Source organism: Tachypleus tridentatus, chromosome 11 (assembly GCF_004210375.1).
Source record: "Tachypleus tridentatus isolate NWPU-2018 chromosome 11, ASM421037v1, whole genome shotgun sequence".
In the NCBI taxonomy this organism is placed as follows: domain Eukaryota; kingdom Metazoa; phylum Arthropoda; class Merostomata; order Xiphosura; family Limulidae; genus Tachypleus; species Tachypleus tridentatus.
Window position 1 is genome coordinate 893,520 of NC_134835.1, and position 23,041 is coordinate 916,560.

General features: G+C 33.7%; 1 protein-coding gene across 35 annotated transcripts in view; it reads right to left on the bottom strand.

Annotated features, from left to right (window-relative positions):
* LOC143231594 (uncharacterized) overlaps positions 1–23,041 on the bottom strand; it is a 52,024-nt gene that overhangs the window by 11,591 nt on the left and 17,392 nt on the right. For 19 of the 35 annotated variants that reach the window (XR_013017018.1, XR_013017004.1, XR_013017000.1 and 16 more), the window contains 4 exons: positions 15,564–15,775; positions 13,967–14,127; positions 12,532–12,662; positions 11,929–12,069 (listed from right to left, as the gene is read on the bottom strand). Coding sequence is in view for 2 of the 35 variants with exons in the window: in XM_076466115.1 (XP_076322230.1) it covers positions 14,754–14,766; positions 15,564–15,775 (225 nt within the window). In the remaining 33 variants the exon portion in view is untranslated. The other 16 variants (XR_013017026.1, XR_013017022.1, XR_013017025.1 and 13 more) reach the window with 9 other exon arrangements.

Below are 23,041 nucleotides of genomic sequence, written 5' to 3' on the forward strand. Positions count from 1 at the left end.
GAAATAATTACAACTGAATACAAACCCTTATTGATGTAAGCTGTTTTTGGATGAATCAAATTACCAACACTACATTTTTTTTTCTTTCCTTGGCAGGTCATAAAAGTATTAGATGTTTTTAATATTTAAAATTACTAAATTTTATAAATTGAATCATATTTTCAATACTTCAAGAATACCATTCTACAGACTGATTAATCTGCATACTTATTTTTAATCTACATCACGTATTCTATAAAATTGTTGTGATATTTATAATTTTTGTACTAAAATGTAATTCCAATAAGTACTTATCTCCTTTTACACAGGTCTGAAATAACCAGGCAGTTAAGACCCTCAACTCGTAATTTGAAAGTTGCTAGTTCCAATCCCCATCACACCAAACATGCTCACCCTTTGGCTGTAGGGGACTTCTAATGTTACGGTCAATCCCAACATTCATTGGTAGAGAAGTAGCCCAAGAGTTGGCAGCGAGTGGTGATGACTAGCTGTCTTCCCTCTAGTCTTACACTGCTAAATTAAGGATGGCTAGTGGAGATAGACCTCATGTAGCTTTCACGAAATTATAAAACAAACAAACAATCCTTTTACATCAATAGATATTCTCATTCAATGCTGGCATCTATTTGTGAAACTTGTTTTCAAGCATGTCCTGAGTTACTGCCTCCTCTTGATTGCAAATTATTCATTAAAATTATCATGTGACAACCCTCCATCAGTAATAGTGCAAGGTATTCTCATTACGCTTATGACTTCCTCTGTTCAATTCTACCAGATATCACTTTAAGTTCTCTTAGAATCTGGAAGCATCAGGTTTTAATGAAAAGGTAAGATGGGAAGTGTGAAATTTGGTAAGAACCTTCCAGAAATACATTTACAGTTTAGGTGAATTACAACTTCCAATACAGTGCATTATGTCATATCAACATATAGCAAGAATCTTACATTGAATAGGTGGAAGAAACAGTTTTAGGGAAGGAAAGAAGCATCCTCCAAAGCCATCCAGAGGACACACCTGAAGACAAGAAAGTCAAATTTGGAAAACTGATGTGGGAGACTGAGCCAGGTATACATTTCACCCAGATAAGAAAGATGTGGTACTTATGGGAAAACTGGAATGTAATGAGGGCTATCAATCTTCATTAGAAGAAAAGTGAGGGCATAAAATACAGTGGAGAGTCTGAAGGAACAACAACACTTGAAACAGTGCAATGGATGACCACAAAGATCTATTTTCAAATGCAGACCGTAATGATTCACTCAATACAAGGCATGGTAGGGATGAAGAGCTATTCTATTCTTAACCATATATGTTTTGGTTTAGAATAATGGCTACTTTGATAATACTTTCACAGTTGACTAGATGCCCCCATTAGTTCTGTCAAGACAATATAAAATAAACTTAAAACAGATTTACCAGAGATCCATACAATGAAAAATAAACTTTGGAAGTACTGATGTGATTAATTATTATAGTTTACAAAAATAGAGGCATTCATGTAATCCACACCCTGCATACTGACACACTTGGTGATTTATTGAGATGGAAGATTAGTGTGAGAAAATATTACATTATAAAGAACATGGGGTTTACCAAACACAAGTTCTAACTTTTTGATAATCTATAATTAGTTCAGATGTTTACCACTTTGCAAAATAAAATTGACATGAGGAATGAAAATTAAAACAGACTCAAAAGGAAAAAATATTAAAAAATGCACTGCAGACTCAACACATACCTAGATAAAAATTCTGCACTTTACAGGTCACAATTCTTTCGAAACAGAAACTAATTACATGATTTATGTTCTCCTTGTAGCTGGCCAATCAACTTAGATGGCAATAATCCAGAAGAACATATTACTTTTGTGCCATTAATGATACAAATTCACACTCAAGTTGATACCAGGTGAACTATCCCACGAAGCAGCAGGTACCAGCTGTCATGACTCATATTAGGTACAGCAACACCTAGAAGTCAACTAGCACATGCCCTAGTAAGAAGTTCTGAGCTAGAATCATAAAAATAACTCCAAATTTTATGTTTCATATTTATCAAGCCGAGGTACCTGTCCTTTATTTGTACATGAACTTAAACAAAACCTGGGGCTGGAAGATATGATAAATTAGAAAAATCTTGATTTTCATACAATTCATTTAGAACATTCATTTACTAGACTGTATAATGGTTATTATGACCCTGTAGAAAGAGGTAGTATCAATTGTAATGTCAGTAGGGGTGCATTCTGTTACCTGCTTTCAACACCCAGCTCATCACATCTTTCTGCAGTGTTTCACATGATTATTTAATAGAAAACCAATGGCTACAGAAGTGTCTTACAGATAGGTCAAAGTAAGAAATTATTACAACTCAAACAACAGCTTTTCATACCAGCCTTATGGTGGCTGTTGAAATAGAAACTTCATCTCAGTTTATGTATTATTGTAACAAAGGCAGTCATCTTTGTTCATTTAATTCCTCCAAAGAGAGCCCAGCACAGTCTCTGAGATGTATATATTAAATGTTTGTCTGCTTTAGGCACACTGTATGCATGCATATTAGAAAAATTATAAACGTGTCTTACTTTTTAGTTTAAGATCAAGACACCATCTACAAATATAATTAATGTTAACTTTATTAAAGTGTTCAATAACAGCAATAATGGGGGTGGAGGAGTTACGAACCCTACATTAATATGTCCCCTTTTCCAAATTATCTTCACATTTACTCTCATGAAGAAGGATAGTCATCTATTGAAAGCAGTGCTGTTTTTGGTCTTCTTTAAAAACATTTCACACAGTTTGGTTAAGATTGGTCCAGTGAAGATAATGTAACAAGAGAAAGACAGATATTTGTGTTTTATATATATATATACACGATATAGCAATGAGGTTTATGGTATCAGTATACCAACTAATTCTACTTTCAACAAATCAAGACAAAATTTAGCTATTTTCCTTCTTTTCTCAGACATAAATACTAGTTTCATTTCCAGAACACTGAGAACAGTTGTTATTCTATTTTCCAGGTGGGTGTCAATAGTACTTCAAGTCCACTGCCATGTTTGTTGATTTATGAAAGAAGGGTAAAATTAAGTACAATACAGCTTTATTATTGTTTGGTTACTCTGGTTGTTATCATCTATAATTTGATTAAACAACCTTTAAATACTTTTCATGAAGATAGGCAAAACAGCATGTATGCCGAAATACGTAAACAAAACTTTCCCAACAAGAGGCTCCTGAGTAATTGAAGTTTCACTTTACTGAATCAGGAAAATAATTTTAAAAAATTCTTGCAAGGTTTTTTTAACAGATGCCTAGAAATATCCACTTATCAACACTTGTTTCCAGTTCAGCATGTGAATGCTTTACTTGTGCATCAAATGCATTGATAAATATGTTTGTCTTTAAAAGTATTAAAGCTTATAAAGCAGTTAACTGTTTCTATTTGCAATAAATTCATTTTAAAACATTTTATCAATCAGATTTGTTTTGGAAATAATAAACACAAACACCACTTTCTTCTTTTCAAACAGAATAAGAACATGTAATTATTAGATTCATTATGTTTGACAATCAAACACATTCATTACCACCAGACATGAGAAGAGAGAAAAGAGTATTGTTTTTCACCTGCTCTAGATCTCTCAGACCTATGGTGTTCAACATGGTCACCACTTGCCACATGCCAAAACAGCTATTGACCTGTGGTGAACTGGTGCTTTACTTCTACCACCTATTTTTCAGTATAATTAATTCTATTAATAAATAATTGGAAACATTACTATGTATTTTTTACCCATCTGTAAAAACACAGTTAATTTTTTTGTCACATAGCAAAACTTTTAACACATTTTAAACAGTTTTGGTGACTATGAAATACATTTGGACACTGGTGTATTAGACCTAAAAGCACACCCACTCCCACAGCTTTTTTAAAGAACCACAATTATTCCAATGTTCTGATTTCATTCCAGTTAGAAACTTACTTTTAAATAGTATATATAATCATTTAAATTGGTGTGTTGGACTAAGGATTCTTTTACAGTGGGTGTTTGCCACATTTTGGAGATAAATTCAAAAATAAATGAACAGCATGCATTCCACTTATTTTAAAATATGTTCAAAACAAGTGAAACATGACAAATTCTTCACAATATATGTATCACAACTGGATCTAAATACTGTATGGTTCTCTTCTTCACAAAAAATCCATTTTGGCCAAATTCAATTAGTTTAAAATGCAGTTGACAAGCCAAACTATTTTTCTCTATTTTAAATGATTCATTTCACATTTTCTAACTTCTCTCTGACTGAAAGTCTCTTTTCCTCGGTTTTACTTTTGGCTCACTTCCTACTCTGGAAGTATTGCAGAGTATTGAGGCATTCTAGAAATCTCTGTAGCCTTAATATCAATTACACAACTTTCAATAACCTTCTGCTTTCAACTTTCTTACTGTGAAACAAAACAGTCAAGAAATATTAACTCACAAAATAAATTACCACCACCTACATTAAACAGTGTATTCTATCTTATAACACTGAACTTATATTTTAGTCACTACACTACTTGCCATTGATTGAAAACACTTAAAGTTTGTTGTAATGCAGTTTTTGAAGAGGAGGAAGAGAAAGTGGACCAGTTTGAACAATTCTTGAATTTCAAAAGATAACTTAATTTTAGTGAAATACTTGATCAAAAACTTTGAATTTTTTGTATACAAAAAACTTGTAATATTTACAGAAAGCTAGTCAGATTTTGTGAAGATACACATATCATTTTAAAAGTTACAGTGTGGAAACTGATGATTATAAACAAAGTCACACAGACACACTCTGTAATGAAAGGGTTCATTTCTTTTGTTCTTATCCCACTCTTACATGACATTTTAAGAAAAGAAATGTAGTTCCTCTATCCAGTAAGTATTTATTGCACTGGCTACTGAACCTTACCCTTCCAAGAAGCCAACAGTTGTTAACTACTATTCACAGCAGTGGATATACTAATTAGACTCCTTACTGAAAACCTGTATGCATCTGTTCAATGCACTTTGTTTCACTGTTACTTTGTGTTGTATCTTACCACTTGTACTTGAATGAAAGGGAAAAGAAAGAGAGTAAGATATTTGGTGTAGACCGAAGATAGTTTAGAGACAGCAGAGTTGTTCTATAGTTCCTATAAAAAACAAAACATACCACTTTAAGCTTTGATGTTATGCTTATAATGCCAACAAACATCTCATCAGGGTCCTAGCAACATAAGAACTGGTAACTCCATTTTTCTCTCCGCATGTAAAATTCAAGTGATTTTCACCCAGTCATCTAAAGTAGGGGCGTAGATCCTGGGGTGGATGAGTGGGATACACCTCCTTCATTTTAGGTGGGGGTATGGTGCATACAATCATCCCCCCCCTACAGTTTGGTCTGTTGAATTGTTTTATTGCATCACAGGCTTACAAATTGTTTATTCTTGTGATTCTCATGTTCTTACCAATTAAAATACATAATTAGGCCTAGACGTAGGCTTTTTCAGTAGCCGAAATATACATCTTTAATATAGGCGTGCTTCTAAGCTTTTCGATTTAGGTGATAGTTTGTAAGTATCAGTCAGTAGGCCTAAGTATAGATGCAAGGCTTGCAAGCACTATCACAGAATCTACCTACGTCTTGTACGTAGTGTAAGATTAAGTAACATTTTCATCACAACAGACTGAACAGAGCATGAAATTCGAAAATATCACTCCCAATCATAAACTCCTGTTATTTAGATCTGGTAAGCAATTTGTTGCTTGTAGCTGAATCAATCTAATGTGTATATTGTGCATGTCTATGTTGTTATGCATGTTTAGCCGGTTTTATTGTCGAACGCCTTATTCGCCTTAGCAGCTGAAGCCGATGACCATAGTGTACGTTTAGTGTACAGTTAACAACAGGTTCGGGCCTCTCTAATCCAGACGTGCCCTACATCACCCCCCTCCGCTCCCTTTAGTCTGAGCCTCGATTTTACAACAGGGCTCATTAGACCTGTGTTTGTGGCTCTCATTAAACCATGAAATTTCAGATTATCACCACCCTTTAATAAAGTGCTGGTGTTTTATGGTAAAAGAACAATATATTCTCTTGTCACACATAGTAAAAATATTGTATTTTCTTGTATAATTGTTGACTACATTGTTGATCAACAGACAATGTATATAACACGGTGTACATGTCTCATAACAAACTATTCTGACTTTTTTTTTCGTTGTATTCTCGAATTTATCAAAACAAAACATCACATATATACCCGAAACTGTTATTTGTTAAGCTTCTCATATATGTATGTATATATAATAATAATAATAGTGCCCCTAAATTCCGTAAGGAACAGAGGGCCGCAAACTCTGCGGTTTCAAAACAGACTTGGTTTTTTAGTGAGTAGGTTGTTAGCCTACGGCCCGGCATGGCCAAGCGCGTTAAAGCGTGCGACTCGTAATCTGAGGGTCGCGGGTTCGCATCCCCGTCGTGCCAAACATGCTCGCCCTTTCAGCCGTGGGGCTTTATAATGTGACGGTCAATCCCACTATCCGTTGGTAACAGAGTAACCCAAGACTGGGCGGTGGGTGGTGATGACTTGCTGCCTTCACTCTAATCTTACACTGCTAAATTAGGGACGACTAGCACAGATAACCCTCAAGTAACTTTGTGCGAAATTCAAAAACAACAACAACAACAACAATTGTTAGCCTACTGCACAACCCCAACCAGGAGGACAATTTCTCGGCCCACTGAGTGGAATCGAACCCCTGATGTTAGCGGTGTAAATCCGAGACATACTGCTGGACTAGCGGGGGAGCGTGTATATGTATATATACACATTAATTCCAGCTGACAGGTGATATAATTAGTCTCATAACTTAATGATTTGAATGATGCAAAAAATTAATTATATTAATTATTACAAAGTCAAATTGTTGCTATTATTGCAATAACAAATACATTTTCATCTGGACTTTTTTAACCACTATGGTAACTTTCAAGATGATATACATTTAATCACACAAAAACTAAAATCCCACATTAATATAGTGAAGGGACTGGTGCAAGATTTACCTATTTCAGCTCCATTCAGAGAGCACCCAAAGAAACTCATGGAGTGTGACACCCAATAGCAGGAGCTTCACATGGATATACTTGTGGGATACTACTTGTGCAAAATTTTGAGAAATAAAAGTACTCTGAGTGGCACCGTGAGCCACTTTACAGAATCCTGTAAAATAGAGAAAATGTATTCATCTGACTAAGGATGGTAAGTAGATTGGAAGATAACAGACTGGAATAGGCAGTAACTCACATGAGATGAGACAGCCAGGTGATGAAGATAGTGTGTGATGAAAGTGGAAGATGTAGTCCACATGCCAGTCTGTAAAATGTCATCAAGTAGCCATCAAAACAAGAGGCAAAAGAATGGGTGAGATGGGAGATTTGATGAGAAGAAATATGGAACAGCCTGCAGGTATTGACATCCAATGAAAAGTAGACCAACAACAGCAGTTGACAAACTAAGCCTGTAAGTTTAGATAGTGATAAGTCCCTCAAAGAAGAAAATCCCAGGGAAGAAAGAAGTGAAGAAGGGAGCCAGGAAATTATGAGATGTAGGCTAGGTAGCAAGATACAGCATAAACAGAATGCGACAGAAGACACAAGTCAGATTGAGCATGGAGTTGTGAAATGGAAGGGAAGTATGGGAGAAGGAGGAATCACCTTCCCAAATGCTGAAGTCTTAGAAAGAAAAGAGACCAGACACGATAAAGTAAAAGATATGGAGGATAGAAAAGGGTATGGAAAGAGTTCAAAGCATAGAAGTCTGAGAGGTGGTGACCTAAGGGAAGGAGTAAGAGGAAATAGAACTGTAGGGAAATTTAATATCAGGAGTAGGCGACCATTGGCTCAGAGAAACTGGGTAAGAGTATGCACGATTATTAAGGTCCAAACTGAGCAAGGGAACAGGGCAGGGATATCTATGGAAGGAGAGGAAAAATATGGATAGAACTGGGGAAGACAGTACCTTGCAAAATCAGGAAAGATAATGGGTGGTAGACAAGGCAGCCTAATGACCAACAATGGTAGAGAGAGCCAACCCTTTGTTGAAAAATATTGTAAAAAAAGAGAGATAGCCAACAATGAGACAGTCAGGATGAAGATGGTGATGAATAGGTCAGAATGAAAACACTATTACACTGGTAGATAGACAGGGTAGATAAGCAACAAGAATAAGACAGGAAAAAGATCACCATATAAGAATGGCTGGTTTGACAGGTAATGGATTGGATAAATCCCAAGTATGAAATCAAATAGCAACATGTTGCAGCAAGAAAGAAGGTGTGAGAGGAAGGAAAAGAGGGAAATAGCAAGACAGAAGGCAAAAAAGAAAACCAGTGATGAGTCAGTCAAAGAGGTGCCACAAGGGCCCATAATAAAATCATGGAGGTGTGGCAAAAGCACAGATGCATAGACTCCCAGGAGAGAGCTCGCTCATCTGAAAACCCAAAGTCAATAAACTATTCCATGGGGCAGAACAAAGTCTGGTCAAGATATATGGCCTACATTGAGGTTTACAACATATAGTACATGACAGACAATAAGGCAAATGTATTGAGAAGTGACACACGAAAAAGAAGGTATAGGGTTTGAAAACAAAGAGTCCTGGATCTGATACTTTTCTGACACTTGATATAAGATATGACTGTGAAGTTTAAAGAGTGAACCATAACTAAATGATCCAACAGGAGGGGTAGAAAATGGGAACTTGCCCAAAGTACTGCCAAAAGTTTGAGTACATTAAGCTGAAGTCAAGATACATCCTTGATCAGAGTGTTCAACATAAGGTTGTCATTCAGAGATGCCTCTCTTCCTAGTAAGAATATATTGGTGAAAAAGGCATAAGAAAAATTTGGGTGGAAGTAGGTGCACATTTATAGTGGTATCGAAGTGGTAGACAGCCACTCAAAAATGTCTGTGAGAAGAGAAACAGTAGGCCCAAAGGTTCCTGTGATTCATTACACTGGTTGCACAAGGGCATTCAGAGATGGTTGATATGAGCATGGCCCAGTAGAATAAACAGTTTCAGGAAAGCTATAGTTACTAAAGACAATAGAGTCTCTCAGGCAACACGAGTAGGACAGACTCACATCCCAGTGAGAGAATGTTCCATCATTTGCAGATAGACAGGGTAAGATTCAGCCCAGCTGAGAAAGAAGTTGAAAAATACTCCCAGAAAAACAAGGTATTTGATGGGATAAGAAAGCATTTAGAAGTCTTGGCAAGCCATCCTACAAAGACAGTTTCCTACAGAAGGAAAGTATGAAGGTAAGACTTCTCCTGTTAATGGGACAGAAGAAGCCAATCATTCATGTAATAATGAAAATCATAGAGCAAGTTCTTTCAGATGGTACACAAAAGCCTTGACTGTTCTGTTAAAGACATAGGAGGTCAATGCAATGCTAAAAGAAAAAAAAGGATCGCTGAACTGGAAGGAATGATTTCAAGAAACAAATTTGAAATATTTTTAAGACTCAGCATTGGGAATATGAAGAAACATATCTGAGATGTCACTCTTGCTCATCCAAAGTCCAAGGAAAAAGAACCAACAAAGAGTAAAGAAATTTTCCATGCAAAATGAGGGATGACCACCTAGCAGATGAAAGTGGAAAGGTAGATTACCAGCCTCCAGTCCCCAGTTTTATTGGGGACCACAAACAGGTGAAAGTAAGACCCTCTCTATGACTTGTTTGTGCAACAGATCTGGCACAGTGACTTCCAGATATTGAAGATAGATGTAATTTGAGAGAGAAGTGAAGTTAACCAGCTATTAACTGAGAGAAGAATTGAAAGGACAGTCCATGAAAACTAACAAGTATGACCCATCTAACTGCAGATAGTTGTTAACAAAGATGTGCATATCACAAAGACCAGCCCCCCATGACAACTGAATCTGCTCCATTGTCATTGATGAATCCAGAAAGTCTGACACTGGGCTGAAGAGTATTGAGCAAAAGGATAAAATAGGAAAAGGGGTAAAAATATAGGAAGTGGGAGGAGTATAATGAAACAAGTAAACAGGGAAAGAGTAGTAGTACAGTCTATGGCAGAAAGGAGAAGGGAACAGGAATTGCCAGAAAATTCAAGTAGGGCTCGATGAATTGTCTCTTACATGAAGTGAAGAGAGGAAAGGTAATAAAACACAGAAAGTAGTATTAAGCAAAGACAAGAGAACTAAGCACTGGAGAGTGAAATCGACCTCAGTGGGCTTGCTCCCAAACAGGCAAAAAAGATTTCAAGGTCTATGACTCTAGAAGGAGGAAGTTCAGTTAACTGTAGGCCATGATAAAGGAATTAGAAAGCAAGGACAAGAAATAAGATCACTGACATGGGGTAGATCTATAAAGGAAGCAATATTATTAACATAATTTTCAGAAGATAGAAAAAGAATCAAAATTATTTAAGTTGGGAGTTGTGATGTAGAGAATGGGAAATATAGTAAGACAATGGAATGAGAGATAGAGTGATAAGGTCCAAATAGCATGAGGATGTCTAAAAATTCTCCTCAACGACAAGAGAGCATAACCAGAAGGGGGAGACAAACAGTAAAAGTTGTCTTTCTCATCATATTCCTTCTCAAAATGAGGGGGAAATAATTCATGGCTGCATAATAAAACCTACTACCCTATGCACAATGGCTATCATGCCATTTATGTTTAACATGTTTTCAGTAGCCAAATTAAGAAATTGACAATTGCAAGGTTATTCCTCATCTCAGCAGATGCCAAAGTTGCATGAACTTGAAAGTTCATAGTTTGATAAACTAAAGAAAACAAAGTTCCTTTATTAGATTGCAAACCTCTGTAAGTTATGAATACAACAAAATACATCAAATACACACAGTGCTAAGGAAGATTAATGAAGAATCTCAGTGGAAAATCTCAGTGCACAGGAAGATTATGTCATGCTCATATTAGTGGAGGGCTTTTATTACATAATAACATCATTATGTAATGGTGAAAATCATGAGAAATCTAGTGAGTGTTGGTTGAAGTTGTTTAAAGAATTGTGGAATGCAAATCTCTCAGGCAGATGCACAAGAAAGATTGCTTTCTGTGTGAGAAGGTAGGTATGGTCTCAGAAGTAAGACATTTTTATATTAATGAATGTATTATTGTGAACAGTGTGATCTATCTAAAATATTTATCAGGGTTAATATAATACAGTTCAGAAAATGATGGTTTAATTAAACACAAGTGCAATAATAATGTGAATTTACTGAGCTTATTTGGAAATATGCAATCCACTTTGTTGATTTTAAAAGTAAAATATACACAAAACTTTACTTAAAACACATTGATAATAGCAAAACAATTATGTCATTAACTGAAATGTTGTGGAAAGCAAAATATAAAACTAAGCAATTACACATGAAAAAGTGGAGTGGTCCACAAATGGCATCTAGCACATGAGTGGCATGTGCATTCATGTTAGCAATTTGCTTAGAGATGTGAAGTGTGAAAGTTGGAGTAAAAGTTAGCAATGAAGTGAATGTAAGGAGGGGTATTCCTAACAGTTGGCCAGACTTCTATAAAAATTATATATCAGTGGTGAAGTGAAGGTGACAACAGCTGAGTGCTTAGCAGGACATATTAACGTTATAAAATATAAACAAATCAAAAAAAACAATTCCCTATTTTGTTTATTTGATTTATATGTGTATATATCTTTATTTAAGTTAGGTAGTGAAAATTTATGACCATTTTGTTTTCTTGAATATTTTTATAGATACTTTTTTAAATTTATGATGGGGAACATCCCAGAGGTGAAAACTGCCATTGAGTATACTAAAGTTATCTTCTGAATGAGATTAAACAGTTTCAACAAAAAGGACTGCAATTTTACCTTTTGAATCAGTTCCAACAACTCACTGGATTTCTTTAGTTTCTCTAAATTTTTTCAACCTGGAGAACTGCCAGTACATGTCTGTCTAAAACAGCAGCTTTCATGGTGTCTCTCCAGTTCTTGTCTACAGTTGTGAATCATCTGTATTGTATGATAAGAGTATTAAGATGATGTAATTATTCAAACAATTATTTAAAAAAAACATCTAAGATGTTGGAACACATTTAAAGTTTAAATGTACCACAAAATTATTTAAAAGGTGGTGCTACCCGTAACAATAGATTTAAACAAATAAAAATATGTTTTCTATTTGTATTTCTTTCCTGTATGGAACGTTTTTAATAACTGCATTTTATTTTTATCACAACTACATTTTTCTATTTCAACTAATAAGTATAAGAAGATAATTGAATTACACAAAGCACTAATAATTATATTTGATGTTTAAAATACTAAGCTATATACATAAATATGTATATAAAGAGAATAAAAAAGTCAGAGATAAAACAATAATATATAAATTGTCTTCACACAAGCAATAAAATACTACTTATACAAATTCTAAAAACATTGAGGAAATATTAAAATAGTTGTAGTGCATACCTTCCCTCCTCTGGCATTTGAGCCATAATATCAGGGGAACTAAAGATTGGCTCTAAATATAGCCATGTAGCTTGAACTTTTAACCACTCATCAATTATCTCTCTAACATCAACAACTTGTGTTCCCACTCTCTGTAAAAATGAAAAATAAAAAAGTGAAAATACTTCACAATTTGAAATATATAGTATATGAAATATAAAGGTATATATAGTGTTTATCATAAAATAAAAGTAATATTTAACAAAGAAAAATTATTAGAATATAATTAATTTGATAAAATATTTTATCAAACCTTTTTTTACATTTGTGAAACATTACCTTTAAGTTTTCTAAAACACAGTAAACATTACTCCTTAGTATAACACGTTTCTTTTACACTATCATTTCAAACATAGTCCTTTTTAGATTTTTTTCATGTATATATCTATCTTTATGTGTATTTGTCTTTAAGAAAACAATACACACACATACACATGTATATGATTATATCTGTACTTAAAAAAATTGAGAACGACCATCAACTATGTTACAAAAAAAAATTAATTTTTTGCAGCTTACTTTAACCACAAATAGAGTTAGCTAGCATTCCTCTCAAATGAAATGCATGTGTATCAACATAAAACTAATTTATTCGTTGTGGGCCTGGACTATTAATGAAATATCCAGTTTCAGACAAGAAAGAAGACTGAATATTGTTTGTGAGTTTGTAAAATTTTAGTATATAAATAATTATTTCTCATAATTATTTTTAATAACTGTTATTATAAATTGTATTGTTTTTTTGTATGTCAAAATTGGTTTGTGTTAAGAAACTTGTGTGTATTAATCCTGTTGGCAAATATTGTAAATTTAATACATTGTGACATTTAATTATCTTCTAAATTAAAATTAAAATGTCTAGTTATTTGAAATCGTAATATGTAATGTATGTAACGTAATTAGTTGTAGACTAATAGATAAATTATAATATGTAACATACGTAATAAATGTCAATATTATTTTCATTTCTTACCTTAGAGTTCATCAACTCCTGAGTGCTTTTGGAATGGTTAAAGCTTTATCTACAATGTGTTTGTACTCATCACAAATCCTACAAGATAAAAACTTATACATGTTGTGCCATGTTAGTTAAAATTAAATAAAAGTAGGCATTTATGAAGAAAACTCAAAAACTGCATGTTAAATATATAGAGCAATCAAACAATTTCTCTTAAGTGTTTAGTTTTTTCACATCTGTATAATTAAAGTGTATTTTCTTTAACAATAAATCATTACTTCTTGGTGTTCTTGTGTGTCAATCATATGTGCAAACACAGGTATTTTAACCTTTAGTGAATACAGTGTACACAGTGTAACGTGGTTTCATACACTTACTGCTACAGTAATTATATCTCATACACTAAGCCAATAATGTACAGTGACTCCTATTTCTTACTTGTGTCAAAGAGGCATTAAAAACAGGAAGTTCAATTCCAATAGCTGTTCAGCAAACTTATTCCTTTCAGCAACCATCCTATTCAAAAAATCCTCCACAATAAGCAGTTTGAATATTCCAACTGGAACAGCCTCTTGTAGCAAACCTGTAACCAGTTGAGGCTATGCAATAAAATAAATATTAGTTGGACTGATACATTTAGCTCGAACAATCAGCCACCTGTCAGTTTATACCAGTATTCCAGTGCACTGTCAGTGTCTGGGTTATTGTATCTGCCATGAATGAAGCAGTTTGAAAAAAAACCTAGTATTTACACTCCAGTCCTCTTGAATCATCAGGCTCACAAGGTTCATTCATATTACTACCTACTTCATCCTCTTCAAATGACTGTGCATTGGAATTTTGTAAATTACTTGCAGTTTCATTCAGAGTAAAACTCTAAACAACTTTGCTATCTTGTTGCCATAATAGTAATCAAAACAAGGCACTGCAGAAATCTCAGGTCATGTGAACTGAAATTTTAGTAAAAAATACTTTCTACTAATTGAAAGAGGGAAACACACATGCATGATCATTGTACAATACTAAAGGACTGTTTATCTGTTTGCTTACACACAGTTATAGCATCTTTGCTGATTGATGTGTTAACACATCATTAGTGCCTGATTAATAGAAATGACTCATTAGTACTTCATTGGTGATGAACATGTTAATCCAACAATAATAGTAAGGCTTTTCTCAATTGTACAGAATTTCCAGTCATCGTGTAAGTCTAATATTTTGTTTATTAGGGTGAAAACCTGAAGGTGAAGAATAGAAGTGATATAAATAAACAAACGAAAATGGTTATAGTTATTACTAGGAAATAAGACTTTATTAGTTAAAAGAAGTTTCAGTTCTATATCAACAAAAATCATAAATAGCAAGAGTACTACAAATGACTCAATACAATCTAATGATTTTAGGATTTCATTTTCTAGTTCATTGATTTACAACAGTAAGTAAATTTTACAATTTTTTTTATACTGGTTGACTTTCATTAAGGCATTTTATTTTAATTATGATCTGTAATAACTGATGTAGTTCTAAACTAGTTGGCTTTTGACTATAACATACATAATTTTTGTAAGGGTCAGATATGTTTTAAAATTGTCTTTCACAAATTATCAGTGTTACCTTTTAGCTCTTTGAATATTTGTAGAGAATAATAACCCAATAAACAATAGATTCCTACTTCCTTCTATATATACTTCCTTCTGTTTAATAGATTTTACAAAAATACAACTTAACAACTTATGCATCATTTTTTATTTGTTATCTTTTTTATGTCAGGATAGGTTATCAACTTTAAAATATTTTAATAAATTTATAAAATGACTATTATCAAGTAGATAAGATAATATATTAGATGACATAACTGTGAAGGTACTTATTAGTGTAAATTAATATTTACTGTACAATAAAAAAATGCTACACACTTTTTAAATTAACAGTATGTATCTAATACCCTCTCATTTTATGCTTTTTGTTGATAAACTGATTAGATTAGAATTTATAACATTAAAAAAGTCTGTGCTTAAATTTTTTATGGTGTTACCTTTTACTTTCTTCCTGGTGCTCATTTGAGATGTTATTCAATAACTTTTCCAAAAGGATCTCTGTTTGACTAGCTAAAGACTCATAATGTTCCCGAAAATCCAACTGGAACATTCCGAGATCAACAATTTTGTCTGCAGTGTACATAAATTTGTTGATCCATGATTTATACTCATAAACCTGTTTTCTCCATACTACAAAGCTGCTCTCACTCTAACATATTAAACAGTGATTTTTTCAGTCTAATGAAGATGCATTATTGGGAAATAAAAAATAATAAACTAAAAATACATAAAAATGTTATCATAAAACTGTTTTTGAACAAAATTTACAGATTTAAAACATATTTTAGGATAGCAAAACTATTTTAGAATTAGGACCTCCTTCTTTTCTTTACTAACATCTCTAACTGAACACTTCAATGAATGAAGTTCTTAAAAATAAGTTCAAACAGTGTTAGGTAGTGCAAATCAAAGACCTGCATATCACATAACAAGGTTCTTGAAATTTCAGTGGAAAAGAACTAGAAGGTTTCGATGGAAAAATTTAATATCTAATAAACTTAATAAAATATCAAATTAAAAGTATTTATATACGTCTAATAATGTAAATGAAGAGAATTTATCTTTACAGGAAAACTTTGCAAAAAAAAAGCATGAATATGACTTATTGCAAAAGTTTTACTATATCAAAGAAAGAAAAATAGTTTTTGAATCAATAATACAAGTGAGTTTGGTAAACCTTAGACACAGAATTATAAATTCAAAATGCAAAAAAATTATTTTTTAAAGTTCAGAAGTTCACATTTTTCATACACTGAAAATGTATTATAAATAGGTACTTACTTCGTCTTACATAAAGCTATCTCAACCTTTTTCTGCCCTCTAAGCATTGTAAAACATTTTCATGATCAGCCTGCCAGTTAATATACTTCACCAATTTCACATGATACCTCAACATGTACATATCATGTGAATACTCTCCACTAATTTTTTGCATCACCTACATTTGTGCAGCTACCTCCCTCTGCTATTGTTATTCAATCCTCACTTTCATGGCAGGTTATAAAGAAGAACACCAGCCAAGGGTAGAGGAAGTAAGCAGCTATCAGAAATGCATTTTCAGTGCATGAAATATGTTAACTTCCAATATGGTCTTACCTCCTTTCATACAAAACTTGAATTCAACACTGCAAAGTTTTAGCATACAATGTGGGAACCAAGTGGAAAGTGACTCCCCTGAATGAATGTATGTGCTTTGAGATGAAAATGAAACACACTTATGAGGTACCATACTGACTTCTGGAACAGGTATGCTCTTTGCTCATGATGTAGGAAATGAATCTGTCATAGGTGTAATCCACAGTAAAATATAAACAGAATTAGCTACATACACGTGCAATCTCAACCAGACAAATGAGATTTCATGACTTGTCCTTGGCATTAGAAGGTTGATGATGAAAAAAAGATAAATTATGACATAAACATAAACGTGACTAAGCCACGTGGACTGTGTTATCTATATATATACGTAACAAGCCTAATCATAAGTATACAGGAATTAAGAAGTGGAAGTTAGCTTCTGGCTGAAACTGGACAAACTCCCAAAACCACATTAGGAACAAGAAGTATAATACATCAAAACTAGCATTACAGGGTTGCCTCAAATCAACCTCATGAACAAAGCAATATCTGTAACCAGTGTCACGAACAGAAATCGTTCATTACCCAGTCATAAATACAGGAAAGAGATATCCAGCATCTGGAATTATTAGGAAGATTTGTAACACTTACTCAACCATAGGAACAGTGCACTTATGTCCTGTATCTGTCACTGAGAAGCAGGTGAAGTCCCCCAAACTCAATTGTAGGAGCTGGAAAAGAACCTCCTGCAACCAGAATTAATGAGAATAGGAGTCTCTACCATAAACAGCTATAAGAATAGGAGAGTGTCATCCTGCACCTAGTTTTAAGAGGAGGATTCTGTATAGGCTGGGCCTGCTCTAACCTATTTGTTACTTTATTTTGACAGGAGTCCACCTGATAAAAAGCATCCAGAGGAAATGGAAGAAGGCAGATCAGCCTTGCCCTCTTCTAACTGGTAAAGTAAATTTCTAGTCTCACTCATGATCAATCTTTTCAGAAACTAAGAAATGGGTAAGAACTCCCATGTTACACTGAAAGAAAAAAGGGGGAATTACATGTGGTGGGGAGTCCAGAGGACCATCACACTAGAGAAAGTACAATGGGTATCTTTAATTCCTACTTTTAAAGCATATCACTCCCAATTAATGCAATCAAAAGGTCAGCAAGCATGGGTGATAATCCCCTTCTGCTTTACTCAGGAAGTCCATGAGTGATGGTCTCCAAATGATATATACATATACATACCACAGGGTATGCTACAAGTGGTCTTGTTGAAACATCCCATTCCTACAGTGAGTGTTATAATGTAATCATGACGTCAATAGTGCATATCTGACCAGGCAAAAAGATATGACAAAATGATGAATAAGGTGAGAAAACACATTGTGGAGGTGGGGGCCTTCCATGGAGGAGTTAGAATACACCAGCCTAATGAGTTATTATGAAAAATGAAAGGTTTCCAGGGTATAAAAGTTGGGAAATTGAACCTCAAAAGTAGTCAGGAAATACCACATAAAATCATAAGGAGAGAACTAGACAAAAGTTAATCAGCATCAGCACCAGTGAAAGATGAAAGTGATAGTCAAACAGCATCCATGAGCAGCACAAATCTTAGGGATGAAAGACCAGTTAAGCAGTATGACATAAGAGAAATGGTAGAAGAAGCAGGTAACATTGAAAACAGAAATATCTAATTTGTGATTTCCATAAGCAATGAGGAGAAGAAAATAAAATCTTGAGGGGGGAAGAGGATGATGGAACATGAAAATGAAAGTTCAAAGTAAGAATGGTAAAGATGTAAAGAATCACACTAAGATCCCAATCATCCATATTATAGGAACATAGAGGATGCATGACTTGAAATAATAAAATGGAGAGAAATGAAAGGGAAAGACAAAACCTGCAGAAAAGGAATGTGTTTGACAAGTCTATCAGATATCTAGAAATGACCAACGTGGAGAACCCTTTGTCAAACAACCAGGTGAAGAACAAGGAAAGAGAATGAACAGAAGGGTAGAAAGGAAAAAATCACAACAAATAGATCAAAGTCTTAAGGTATACTCTCACCTATGTGGTAAATGGACATGAAAGGGTACAAGAAAAAAAAAGATGTAACACATGGAGTCAATCCCTGGGCTGAAACAATGCACCTGACAAAAGCCATGTGTGAAGGCAGAGTGTGGTGACATCTGGACGAACAATATATAACTGAAATCAACAGAATACAGATTTAAGGGTAGACAAAGGTTACACAAGTAAAGGCTGGAGCAGTGAGAATGATGGTTATATTGGCCAAGACAGAACCACTAGTAAAACAAGACATAGTGTGGTTTGGAATAAAAATAGAACTCTTGAAAGAATATCAAATAAGATATTAAGCATAATTGTGAAGAATTCTCCATACTTGACTGAACACGACTACCCCCCAAAGTTAGTGGATAATAAACAGAAGAAGAAAGAAAAGGAAATTTGGTGATCCAGTGGAGAAAGGCATAAATGAGATATCTCCAACTGAAAACATATCCACCTACAGGCCTGTAGATTAAGAGACTATTCCACATGTAGAATCTTGTTGGGAGGAGATAAAAATCCACTACCAGATTTAGAAGAAAAGGCAAGTGAAGACCACAAAGTGGTAATTGTGGGCCCAGAAAAGAGATTTAGGATCTGAAAACACAGAGACCTTGAACTGTTACTTCCTGGCTCTGTGATACGAGTTACTACAGTGAAGATGTCAGAATGTAACATTACCACCCACTCCATGATAGAGAGAGGAAGAAAGTAGGATAAAGCTTGATGAACTGCCAAAAACTTGAGAATGGTGATATGGAAAGAAGAACTCCAAGCTGTAGATTACAAGGATAAAATGACATTACTAGTGTCATGAACATAAGAAAAGAAACCAAAGCAAAGCTCAGCTCTGTAACCAGGAAAGAATAAAACATGTCAGTGATGGAACAAAACAAACATTTAAGTTCTAAGTTTACAAAATTAGTATGATAAGGCACATAGTGAAGAATTACAAAAAAACAACAGCATTTATTCAAATAGAACAATCAAGTACCTATTTCTGGTATGTAATCTAGAAATTATCTAAATCTACCTAATTAGCAAAGTACTTATAAGTATCAAATAGACAACCATCTAAGTGTATCTAGCCCACAAAATATGTAATAATAATAACTGTGCAAAATGATTAAGATTACCTAGAAAACACATTAATAATCCACATCTAACTTACAATTCATCTGAAGTAATCTAGATGACAAAGGACACATAATTACATCAAACACTGAAGAAAATTATGAGAATAAAGCATGGAGATAAAAACAATGAAAAATATCATTCTTATAGATTAGTGAATTACATGTTACTAGTAAAGATATGTGACATACAAGCTATTTAAACATATATAGTTTAAAAGTACTGATAAATATCAGACAAACCATCTAAATCGGCATAGTCCACAAAATAATAAAAAAAATGTGCAAACCAATAAAAATTACCTAGAAAACACATTAAGAATCAATATTAATTCACAAATCCTCTAAATTAACCTAAAGAAAAAAGGACACATTTAAGTCCTACACTAACAAAAATTAAGATGATAAAGCACACAGTTAAGATTGATGAAGAAAATTATTAAAAGATAATAAGAATTGTTTGTCTGAAGTTAAGCACAAAGTTTCACAATGGGTTATCTATGCTCTGTCCACCATGAGTATTGAAACCCAGTTTCTGATATTGTAAATCCACAGACATACTGTTGCACCATTTGAGAGCTGGAATAACAAATAAGATGTTACAAGTAGTAATCATGTGTAACTTGCAATCAATTTAAACATACTTAGTTAAAGAACTAAGTGAAAATAACCTAACAAGCCCTTGAAATTTGTTAAGTCTACACAGTATTTAATATTAATGAATATGCAAAGAAAAACAACAAAGTAATAATCAATTTCTCACTTGCAATGCCTCTAAAGACACTTAGATGACAAATGACACATAAATTTCTAACATAGCAAAGTCTAAACAGAGATGACACAAAATACTTAATTCTTCCATTTTTAGACAAGGACAAAGCCACACAAAAAGTATTGGAGCCAAGCTACAAGTGTATTAACCAGGTGTGAAGCATTCATGTTGAAATACTTATCATGGATTCCCTGATAGAGCTGGAAGCAACAGGATAAAGGACAGGAAGAACAATTCACCACCAAAGTGAATGACATTGCAGTAGAGGAATGGGTGGAAGGTGAAAACTCTTTAAGAAGTGTACAGTGTAACAGATTAAAATAAGCTACTAGAGAAAAAGAGTCCAAATTATTTTCTCATTAATTGTATTTTTTCTCAGAAACAATGCCACATGAAAAATAAGAAGAAATAACTGTTGAACATACAAACGTAGCTTCCTGCAAATTAAGACATAAACTTTCTTTGCAGATGAAGTCTAACCTGATTCCTGAGAAGCTGTTTAACAGTAACATTTTCGACTGTAACAGGAAATGCATAGTTGACACAATGTTTGCAATTCATGAGATCTCTTATATTTCAGTAGCATGCAAAAAAACATAACTAAACAATGCTGTACCAATAGAGAAGGTGTGAAAGGAGGTAAGACCATATCAGAAGTTAACATTTTTCTTGTGTATTTCTTTCAGAATCTGCCAATTCTTAAAAGTGAGGATTGAGTGAGAATGGCAGAAAGAGCTAAGCTGCTTCAATATAGGTAGCACAATACTGTTGGTGGAAAGTAGTCGCATGATATGTACATGTTCAGAAATGGTGCAAAATTGATAGGGGTATATAGACTGGTGCACTGATTGAGAAAAGTTTTTAACAATGCTCAAAGAGCAAAAGAAATGTGATATAGCTGTGTTTGAGATCATACTGGAATAATTATTATTAAAACAATGCAACACATATAATACAATATGTTAATAATATAATAACACTTATTTATTGCTAAAGTACAGTTTATTAATACAATCACACTGTCTGCTTTAAACTCAATTATCAAATAATACAAATATTACTATGTAACCAAGAGTTTACCAACACAGTTACATAATAAACTCTCTAAAGACACAGAGCATTGTTTACTAACACAATCACATTGTAGTGTTAATGAACAAAATGACATTATGATTTTTTTGGTTTTAAAACACTTAAGTAACACAGACACAAATATCAGACACTAAATATTCCACTTAATAAATCAAGTAACAAAAGTATTTAAAATTTTTACTCTCAGAATATAGTCTTCTAACATAGTCCAATGCAGAACTTCATATTGTTTTACATTAACCTGCTATATTGCTGTCATTTACACAATATTTAATTATTCTTGTTAATTTGTCTTGTGAGGTTCATTAACATATATTTCTTTACATCTAGCAAATGTTTAGTATTATTTAATTGGTCCTGAAGTCTCCACAATGTTCTATTTACAAAGGCCTTCAGTAAATTCTTAAACTAGAAAAACACATTATAGCAAAAAAATATCTGATAATAATGGCCTCTGAAGAGAATACATAAAAAAGTTTGCACATGTGTGTGTTTTTATACAGCAAAGTCACATTGGGCTATCTGATGAGCCCACTGAGAGGAATCGAACCCCTGATTTTAGCTTTGTAAATCTGGAGACATACCGCTGTACTAGCGGGGGGAGAAAAGCTTTAATGAAGAAATGTAGTAAAAAATTTATTGTTGTTTTAGTAAAATCCTACACATTGGACTGTGTTTTCTGTCCACTGTAGTGAATTGAACTCATGAATTTAGAGATTTAAATCCATAAAGTTACTGCTGACCCACTGGGTTTGGGGACTGCTAAAAAGTTAGAATTCAGTCAGTTTTGCTGAGGTTTGTTTTTGTAATTATAAATATATTTAGAATAACTTATCCATTTTACAAATGCTCTTAAATGTTTACTACATCTATCATACATATATATATCAAGCAGAAATGCTGTTTGTGCATATACACTTCTCACCTACACTTGACATGCACCTTCAGGGCCTCTACAGAAAGTCTTGATGGATCAGCACATAAACTTAGTTCTCTATGTTATCCCCCCTTGGTCACTATGTATTTTACCTACTATTTTACTGATATCTATTTAACTCTGAAAGTACTCTTAGCACCCTCCTAGGAGTGATATTGGTGGGCTTGCATTTGGATCTAATCGCTGTATGTTACTTTCTAAGGACTACTGTGTCTTCTCCCCGTGTGCTGAGAAGATATATCAGATATTTGAATATCATAAGCATGGGATGGCTTTGGCATGACTGTAACCATTCTGCACATTACTCAAGCCTACTCAGTTAGAGACTGC